This window comes from Poecile atricapillus, chromosome W, assembly GCF_030490865.1.
Source record: "Poecile atricapillus isolate bPoeAtr1 chromosome W, bPoeAtr1.hap1, whole genome shotgun sequence".
In the NCBI taxonomy this organism is placed as follows: Eukaryota; Metazoa; Chordata; class Aves; order Passeriformes; family Paridae; genus Poecile; species Poecile atricapillus.
This window is the reverse complement of record NC_081288.1, coordinates 102,663,840-102,674,254: the sequence shown is the minus strand read 5'-3', so window position 1 is coordinate 102,674,254 and position 10,415 is coordinate 102,663,840. Positions and strand designations below refer to the sequence as shown.

General features: G+C 46.5%; 1 protein-coding gene across 1 annotated transcript; it reads right to left on the bottom strand.

The window, feature by feature from the left end:
- Positions 1–4,089: 4,089 nt before the first annotated feature.
- Positions 4,090–10,177, bottom strand: LOC131592058 (ATP-sensitive inward rectifier potassium channel 8). Its single transcript, XM_058863316.1, has 3 exons — positions 9,607–10,177; positions 8,950–9,396; positions 4,090–5,386 (listed from the first exon to the last, which is right to left on the bottom strand). The coding sequence occupies exons 2-3, from the start codon at positions 9,312–9,314 to the stop codon at positions 4,486–4,488; spliced, it is 1,266 nt and encodes a 421-aa protein (XP_058719299.1). The 5' UTR covers positions 9,315–9,396; positions 9,607–10,177; the 3' UTR covers positions 4,090–4,485.
- Positions 10,178–10,415: the final 238 nt, after the last annotated feature.

The following is a 10,415-nucleotide window of genomic DNA, read 5'->3' as shown; positions in this document are numbered from 1 at the left end:
CATGCAGCTGGCTACTCTTACCTGGGAGGTTTTCTTTTTGGAAGGGCAAAGTTACCATGAGATTTAGGGGGGTGGTGAAGGGCTGGACTGGGCTCCTCTCGCTCTCAGCATCGAAGGAGGCACAGCTGGTCTGCAGTTGCTGCCTAGAGGACTCGCTGCCACGATGGAGTTTTTGTCCTTCCACCGAATTTCATACTGTGGGTGAGCCTTTGCTTACAAGAGCATCTGTTGGACTGGGGCCTTATTAACACTCAATCTGACTGGAAGGGACCCTCACCAACTGTTTGGATGCCTCAAGGAAAACCCAAGACCAAACCCCCCTTCCTGGAGGGCATGTCTCCCTGGCTGCCTGCAGCAGCTGCTACGGGAGAAGCCCAGCTACCACTTTTTCTACTATACTCTAACCCAGTACCCCCTGCCTGCAGGGACACCCCACAGCTCTTGCTACAGCCATGGAGTTGCTGCTGTGGTGTGTACTCATCCCTACTGTCTCTGCTGCGGCCCATTTTCACCTCCCAGCCCCGCCCGCCATCACTGCATGAGGGAGATGCAGCTGAGCCCTGCACCCCAACGCCCACCGCAGGCTCAGGGGAATAATCGCACCCACCCTGCTCAGCCAGGAGCCAGCAGCGCCACGGGCCTGGAACTGCACTGAGGGGAAGGTGCCGGTGGCAGAGAGAAGGCTGGCACTGGGTTCAAGGTTTGGTTTGTGCTGCTGCCTTGTTGTTTGTTTGTTTGTCTTGTTATGCATACTAGTAAAGAACTGTTATTCCTTTTCCCATATCTTTGCCTGAAAGCCCTTTAATTTCAAAGCTGTAAAAATTCTGAGGGGAGTCATATTTTTTCATTCCAAGGGAGGTTCCTGCCTTCCTTGGCAGACACCTGTCTTTCAAACCAATACATTATTGTAACTTATTTTTATTTTTTATAGAACCTGTTTCTGCATAGTATCTGACTTAACCATGTATCCAACAGATAGCTGCAGAGAAATTCACAGTTGTGGAAATGGAGAACAGAGACAAATTGTATCTGCTTCACTCTGACTCTTCTTGGAAGCTGCAGCTGATCATCGTTTGGACACACAACAGACAGATCAATTTCTCCAGACATTTGCCATCCACCCTTCCAGAACATTTATGGGCAGGCCAGGGAATGAATGCTTTCAGCAGAAACTTCAGTTTCCTCTGCTGCTTCAGATGAAGTCAGAATTTTTGTTCTGGAAAGCACCTGTTCCAAATGCAGGCAGTCCACACCTCACAGCAATGCTCCTCCGTGCCACTATCCAACACCTTGTGTTGCCTGAAACCATCCATCCAACAACTGCTGATGAGCTACTCTAAAGAGAATGAGAATCCAGCATTGCTTTAGACTGTTTTGCTTTACAGGAAAAAGCAAGCATTTAAATGTTTGAGTGGCTTGGAGGGTGTCCTGGGATGACTTTATGATACTGGTATTCCCAATCTCCTGCTTTATATATATATTAAGTTCTGCACCTTTAAGATTAGCTTTGGGGCTAGGGAAGTTGAAACTGCTGGACGCTGATGGGAGTTTTTCTCTTGATCAATAACTAGCCATTTCTGAGAACTGGCAGTGATTTTGACCATTGAAAAGTGAGATCAACCTGTGAACATCTACTTTAAGATGTAAGTCCAGGAATTTCTGATTTTCTTTGGTTTCTGGTTTGGTTTGGTAACAGGCTCTGGCTCAGCCTCATCCCCCACCGCCCGCAGGCCGGACAAGGCCACAGAGGGTAGGGGGGGAAGAAACGGAGCCAGCCGGTTCCTGACTCGGTTTGCAGTTCCTGCTGCTGAACTGAAACCTTACACCATGAACATCTGCAGCTTGAGCAAGACTTCAACTCATTTACTACCTGGATGAGGCTTGCAGATTAATCCTTTTTTTTCCCAGAGAGAGAGGAAGAGAGAGAGGGAGTGATCAACATATAAGGAGACACCATAAACCCATCAAAGACAGTGAGGAAAAGAATTAAATTTAGAGGGGGAAAAGAAATAAGGAGATGCTTTTGTTGCTATATTTTATATATTAGTAAAGGCCTGTCTGCACAAACCAGTCTTTGAAGTAAGTCGTGATATTAAAGGCTAAAGTCTTTAAATCCCTCCTGCAGAAGAGAGAGTAAAGCAAAACAATATCCTTGTGTACAGGAGAAAAAATGTAAACCTATGTGCATTAGCCAATAGTAACCTGCTTAGCCCGTGGACCCTGTAGAACCCTATAAAAGGTGTGCTAAAGATAGAAATAAACAGCGTTCACTTTTATTTTTGTGAAGAGTGGTGAAAAAGCTGTCAGTCTCTCAATATGCTTTAATAAGCTGAAATATTTTTCTGTTAAAGCTATGGAGATGGACAGTAGTGTTCTGAAAAAAACCTCCTTTAATTCATGACAGAGTATATTGCGAGGAATGGAGTGTTTCAAAGTGTGGTTTTTGAGCAAATGGTAAAGTGGTTGTGATACTGTGAGATGCCAGAACAGAGTGGGAGAAGTAATAGTTGAAGATTTATGGCCTTTAAGAGGCAAAGAGAAAACTTCTGTTTCCAGAGGGGCTCACAAAAACAGATGAAGAGAACTTTTGCCTTTGAATAACTCATCCTTAAAAATGACATCCCTAGACTCATTTGACCCATAACACACCTCAGAGTGATGTGAAATGGGAGGAGTGAACTGATGGCAGAATTTCCAGGCAGCTGGCATCAGAGAAATAGAAAGTTATAAAGGAAATAGTTTTCTTGAAAAAAAACTCCATAGATTAGCAGAAGACTTCTTTTTCTCTACAAAGACTGATGAAAGGATTATAGCAAGAATTGAGACTGTTTTAACCACCAAAGTTTTTTTGTCTCTATGTTGTCATGTGAAAAAGGGAATGGTTGGGTAGTGGGGGAGAAGAGGGTTATTCTGGAAGTTTTATTCTAGTTTCTTATTCTTGTAGTTTTTGTTAATAAACTTTCTTTGTTCCTTTTAAGTTTTAAGCCCATTTTGCTCTTGTTCTAATCCATATCTCACAGCAAGAAATAAGTAAGTTTTCTAGTGATTTTTTAGTTACTGCTTTAAAACCACGACATTTATTTGGTGTGTTGGCCGGGAAATGAAATTGGCAAACTGAACCACTACAGAGGGTCAGAACAAGGATAGTACTTCTCTCGAGCCAGAGACATAAGACAATTTCTGCAAGAAATTTGAAGAGGAACTTGTCCATAGTTATACTTATTCACGTAGGAAAGAAACCATATATCAATTTAGGCTACCAAATGACAGAATTAGTTGTCTTTTCTGTAGTCCTGTAGAAAAACTTGTGAAGATGTTTCTGGGAAGGCTTCAGGCCAAATGCCCATTTTAATTTGAAGAGGAAAGCTTCTTCCTACCAATTCTCAATGCCAGATTACATAAAAACGCAGGTGAGGCACTGCTAAAAAATGGGAATTCAGCAGCAGCACCCAAGTCCCCCTGAAAAGCATTCAGACAGTTTTGAAAATACTATCTGTATTATCGGCAGGCTTCTCTCTCATTCCCAGTCACGTGTTCCCACTGGCAAAAAAATAACCTTCTTCTGGATGAAGCAGACTTAATACTATGAAAAGTAAGTTAAGCAAGTACATGTGTTTCCTTCCATGTATGAATCCATCAGAGAAAGCAAAACAGGATTTGGTCTTCCATCATGAAGAGAATGTTAAAGAGGAATCTGCTTTCCAGCTTGAATAATTTTAGTGAAACAGACACCCAGGTGGCTGTCAGGAGGACTGGGATTTCACAGCTTGGGCTACATCTAATATAAGATGTGTTTTGTCCTGAAGCCAAGTATGTCGCACTGAGAAGAAGAGCAGCACTCCATCATTTTGCTGGTTTTCCTGCCTGGAGTGACACCAGCTTTCCTGTGGGATGAACAGGTCACTCCATCCGACCTGAATTTGCACTCAAAAGGCCTTTGCCACAAACCAACAAAAAAGAAAAAGCCTGGGAAACTGAAGGTGAAATGGTGGCTCTTCTCCAGTGAAATCCTTGAGGAATTTAGTTACTCCCTTTAAGAGAACAAGGAATTCACACAAAAAGATCAATATCCAAATGTCATGCACAAAATCTGTGGGAGCTGTTTAATACAGAAGTTTTATGAAGCACTCACATAGGAAAGACCCACATTTTGTGACAGCCAGCAGAAGAAAGAGACCCTTGAAAGGAAAAATATGATTAAAAAAATCAGCATGCCATTAAAACAAGTAAAAATACACATTATATTACATGAGTGAAGTGTGTTTTCTTTAGTGTACGTGTCATTTTTTATTAATTCATATCCTAAGTGCTAAGGTGTTTTCTAATGCCATTAGGTGGTGCTTTCAGTAAGTAATAGAATAAATAGTTCTTGCACGGTTCCCTTTTGCATCGTGTTCTTGGTTTCTTAAGTAAAAGGAAATTGAAGGAAAACACCACAGATGCCTCCTCCTTCTGAAGCCCAGTGCCCTGGCACAAAGCTGTGCATCACGTTTCTGAGGCATTCTGGCTCCCCTCCGGGGTGATAAACTGCACTTTGGGCACAATGAGTGAGGAGTTGGTTCTCCGCATGGAGTTGCTCCTCCGAATGGAGTTGTTTCTCCTCATGGAGTTGCGCTTCCTCAGGGAGTTTTGGTGGGACAGCTCGCTCTTCTGCAGGGTCTGGATGAGGATGGAGGGCTTCTCATCAAGCTCCCGGGCACTGCAGCGCGGTGCAGCCACTTTGACAGTGTTGCCAAACTTGGAGTAGTCAACAGAGTACACACCTTCCTCCTCAGTGACGATGGGCACGAAGCGGTGACCCCACAGGATCTCCTCTGCCACGTAGGAGGTTCTCGCCTGTGTCGTGATACCGGTGGTTTCTACGACCCCTTCCAGTATCACAATGAGCTCCAGGTCCTGGAGTGCCAGGTCAGAAGCAGAGATATCATAAAGAGGACTCTGCTTGTCTATGACATGGCAAATGATCAAGGGAGCCACCAGGAAAATGTTGTTGCTTTCAATGGGGTTATCCACGGGGATATCCACTTGGTGAATGGGTATGACTTCTCCTTCAGGGGTTGTGGTCTTTCTCACGACCTGGATTCTCACTGAGGCGCTGATGATCATGCTCTTCCTCAGGTCGCCCACCCGGAACATGAAGCAGAGCTTGCCGTTGCGGACGGCGATGACCGCCTGCCGGCTGAAGATCAGTGTCTCAGCCCGCCGGTGAGCTTGTGCTGTCTTCATGAATATGCAGCCCAGCATGACAGCATTGATAATCAGCCCCACAATGTTCTGCAGGATCAGGACTGTAATAGCTAGGGGACATTCCTCAGTCATCATCCTGCCCCCAAAGCCAATGGTCACCTGGACTTCGATGGAGAAGAGGAAAGCGGAGGTGAAAGACCTGTAGGGGAAGATTGCACCCAGTTAACTCTCAGGACACAGAGCACATACTGATAAGCTGTTAACATGTGCTTCCAGAAACAAACTTAAGGACCTGTTTGTATGGCTCTAGTACACATAGGCCTTTTGTTAACACCAGCCAAAGCATTGCATGCTTGATGGCTCAGATTTGTGTGGTTGGTGTAGTGTCTACTGGTGGCAGGGAAGACCTCAGAGCCTGAGCTCCTCAAAGACCATCTGGGTGACCCTGAGCAGCTCAGGGAATCTCTGTCCAGGAGCACAGGCTTCCCACTGGCTTAGTGAACAGCTCTGGAACAACTGGGCTTTCCACCTTCTCCACCCCATGAGGCCCTTGGTGGAGAGAGGTGGTTTTGGCAAGTATGGGCAATCAGCTGGCGCACTGAGATCCTTCCACCAGCCTGTGCAAGGAAGGGAAATGGAAAAATACAGTACTTCACTCATGCTACCTGAATCATAACCCAGTATTTCCTGGTGGGGGAAAAGGGGCTTTCCCAGATTTGTGACACTTCCCAAACCCTTGCTCACCTTGTGACTGAGCAGGATGAGGTTGCAGAGAGAGGTCAGTGGCACCCCTGGCAGCAGGATAGTGCTGTGACCCAGGGTTTGGGTTCAGCTCACTGCCAGGGCAAGACCAGCTGGAAAATTTCAACACCAATGTTGGATGTAGAAGTGTGGGTTAAGTTAAATACCCTAAAAGGCTATGGTGCTGGACAGAAAATGCTGCCCACAAACTTCCCAAAATACATTATTTATAGCAGCCACAAAGTCATATCCCCTGTATATATCAAGGTCCTTAACTTCCTTTTATATTTATTTATTTTTTATTCCTTCCAGATACATCCTTCCAGTGCAATTCAGTAAATCTGAAGCATCCCAATGCTTAACAGGGCTAGACAGTGGAAAATATATCCTGCCCATGAAGATGGTCTAAATAATTTGTTGAGTTTACTTTGCTTTTCAATTAATCCGCTTTTAAACATTTTTTTCTTTTCTAGCCATATTTTCACTGGGATATCAAGGACACATTTAAATAGCATTATCAATATCAAGGATAATTTTCTGTGCAATGAGAAAGTCCATCTTTCAGAAAACCAACCAGTCTCTGCACAGGTATCTTTGAAATAACTTTATTTTTTTGCCTTTTCTATTTTTCTTAATCATTAACAAATTCCTTTGTATTGAGGGGGTTTATTTTGTATTTCACTCTGAAGAAACCAGGGACAAAGGAGTTAATTAATAGAATTCATGGAATGACTTCTAATAATCATAAATATTTAGTTACAAGCAGAATGAAGCTTCTGGATTCAATTTCACTCAGCTTAATTCAGCTTAAAACTCTGTCCAGTAAGTAGTTTGACTTCCCCTTTTTGTTTTGGTTTGGGTTTTTTTTGTTTGTTTGTTTTTGTTTGTTTATTTAAAAAAAAAGAACAAAAAATCAATAACAACAACAAAACAAACCAAAAAAACCTCATAAAACAAATCCACCTTTTTAACAGTGGAAGTGAAAGAATAAGTTTGGAAAGCATTTTAACCATGTGAAATGGGTGAAAGTGCAAATCACATTGTTCCCAGGTTCTTCCCCCAGAGCTGTGTAGCAGCTTTCATTTTTGGATGTTTGCTTTCTGTTGCAAAGAGATATGAGGCTTAGAAATTTCTGCAGTACTTTGTAAAATGAAAGGACTGTGCAAGCTCCAGGCACTTGTTAAAATTTCCAAAGCCAGGTTTTCCTGTAAATATGTAATGGCACCTACCCAAGAAAGCTCTTCTGAAATATCTGTGGGCCTAAACCTCAGGGGAGTAGGTTAGAAATTATTTATCATTATTTTGGCATTGCAATATTAAAGATATTTTACACCCAAAAACTTGCCATTCTTAAAGATGTCAGCAATCACATTGTTACTTCATGACTTTGACTAAAGTGGTAGCCAGATTTCCCTAGGAAAGGAAAAGATTTCCCATGGCTCAGACATGGACACTGGAGCAGCTATGGGGAGACTCCATGTGGACACCCCACGAGGGTGGGGGGTGTGTTCTTTGGCATGAGCTAAACCTGAAATTATGTTGATTCATTCATTGTGCTTCCTAGCAGACATCCTGGAAGAGCCACAGGCAGCTATGGGGAGGGAACAGGGGCAGAGTCCTGGCTGTGGATGTGCCTGGCCCCAGTGGCATGGAGCCGTTGGCCTCCAGCTCAAGATCTGCGGGATGACACAGCAGCCACACCTAATGAGCCACCAGCCACGTGCAGGGATGTCGCCTCAGCTGACCCTGGAGAGCTGCAGGGTTGTAGCTGTTCACTAATTCCAGCTGGACAGATCCCACAAATCCAAGAAATGCTGGGGGTAACACTCCTGTGGGTGCAAGCTGGGTCATGACATCTCATTTCAGACAAAACTGCTTATGGCCAGACATTGGAAAAGAAATAAGACAGCAGGCCCTGCTCCAATTCTCCTCAACCTAGTGAAGGGTAGCTTGGAAAAATCCCCTCTTCTTTTACCTTGGAAAATCCCCATTTAGCAAAAAAAAGTGTCAAAACAAAGGGAGAATTAAATCTCTACTACCTTGTGAGCCAGATACAAAGTCCCTTCAGACTTGGTGGGGTACCTCAAAATTTTGTGGGAGAAAAGTAAAAAGGGAAGTAGATTCACTGATGTCTCAGAGCACCCCACAACCCCCAGATCCTCACAGCATTGCAGTGTGTAAAGGCAGATGATCCAGGCAGCCTGGTGGTACAGAACCAGGACTTTTCTACATAAAAACCTAGTGCTAAAAAAGCAGATTTAATTGGTGAGATCCTGAAGTGATCTTATGGCTTATCCCACCTGCAATTCACAGTCTTCTCTTCCATGTATATGTCAGCTTATCAGTGCCCTGACAATTGTTGTGGCTTTGGGTACAGAGAGTAAAATACTTCAACAGGTGGCATTTAATCCAGTCATCCCTTAAGCTTTCACTGCCTGACACAAATGCACAGTGTGGAAAGTGTTCCTCTGCCCAACTGCTGGCCTATGGCTTCGCCAAGGCATTTTGAAGTCCTGCATATTTAACACTCAGGAAAGTCATCTTGAAACACAATTAGTTTTGTCCTAAGTGACACATTTCCTGGCACCTCTGGCTGGTGCCCTGCCTGACACCCAGGGCTGGTTCCCTGCCTCTCAGGCACTGCTCTGGAGGGAGCACCTCTGGCCAACATGGCGCTGGGAATGCTCCCGCTGCCATAGACAACGTTACAATACATATAACACATACCCACTCTTGCAGCAGGCTCTTATCTCGACAGGCAATCGAGTTACCCACAGAGTGTGGAGACACATGAAAAGCAGCAGGTCTCCCTCTCTTTCAGATCCTGTAAGGAATCAAAGACATCTACAGTACAGTATTTTCCAAGCCTGGGAGGCTTGCTGAGTTTACGCAGTCTAGAGGAAAACACTGCACTTTTCAACTGTCTCAACCAAACCCAACGGTTCATGTACACTAAAAGCTGCACTTCAGACACCACCAGGACAGCCCCCCCTTCCTTCATCCCACCAAGGTCAACTTTACCTGACACATGTCACACATGGCGTCCACTTCGTGCTGTTTGAAGGGTTTTCTGTGCTCAGGTCCATGTCGCCATGGGCAAAGGCCACCAGCCACCACATCATGGCAAAGAGCAGCCAGCTGCACAGGAAGGACATGGTAAAGATGACCAGTGTGTGACGCCACTTCAGGTCCACCAGGGTGGTGAAGATGTCTTGCAGGAATCGCCCCTGCTCACGGATGTTCTTGTGAGCCAGGTTGCAGGCACCATTCTTGGCGATGAAGCGGGCTTTGCGCGGGCGGTCACGGATGCGTGGCTTGCGCAGGTTCTCAGCAGCAATACGTGCCAGCACATACTCTTCAGGGATGATACTCTTGCGAGCCAACATCTTCCTGCCACCATAGTCCACTTAGGGAGATGTGAAATGGGGGGTGGTCTCTCTAGCAAGTCTCTGAAGGGTTTGCTTTACCCTGCAAAACAGAGAGAACCGGGTCAGACTTGTCACCTGTGCAAGAAGACCCAATTAGGTACCACCTGCCAAACCCCACTACATTAAATGCTGGTTTTACAGTGCCCTCCCTCTCTCAGACTATCGTTTTTATATGAATAGCTGGTATCAGCTCGTAGCAGAAATGAAAGATGCTACTGGGAGACTCCTTGCAGGAAGGGAGGCTACACACCAGTCTCACAAAGCCGATGTAAAGCACCGTGACAGACACCAGCTCGGTTCCTCAGGCTGCTTCTCCGTGAGACTCCAGTGCTCAGATGGGGACCGCAACACGAAGCACTAAGTTTTTCGCATCCCTCAGGACCTGGAGAATCAGACGTCTGTGGTTTGAGTCGAAGTTAATCTGCGGAGACAGCGCAGAGACTCCCTCCTTACGGCTGCAGCCCCGCAGCGCATCCAGCCCGCCGGCTGCCCCGTCCTCTGAGAGCATCACAAGAAGGAGCTGAGCTGGAGGCGCGGCAGGCAGGGAACGGGACTCCTCGGAGCAGTCGGTCGCATTTTCCCTTGCAGCTCTCCGTCCCTTCCGGGATCAGGCGGGGAAACCCTCCCTTTATTCCCAAACTTTGTCCCCAAACGGGTGACAGAACAAACATACGGAAAGCCCGGCTCCCCAGAGGCTGGCCTGTCCCGACAGGGGAGGGCAGGGCTGCCCGACCCCCCGGCGCCTCGCAGGGTCCCCCCAGCCCCCGGCACCACCGCCACTCACTGCGGAACGGGGCGGAACGCGGCCGGGACCGGCGGAGCGGGGTGGGCGGAGCGGTGCAGCAGCTCCGGGGGATGCGCGGTGGGGATGGGGCGGGGCTCGGGCTCGGGATGCCGGGGTCGGGCACGGGATGCGGGGTCGAGTTCGAAATGCGGGGCCGGGAGTGGCTGTCGGGATGCGGAGCAGGGGCGCACATGCTCCCTGCGCTCCGCGGTGCCTGCAGACGATGGGTTGTGAGGGGGTTTTAGGCAGGTTCCAGCCCATGTAACGGCGGAGCA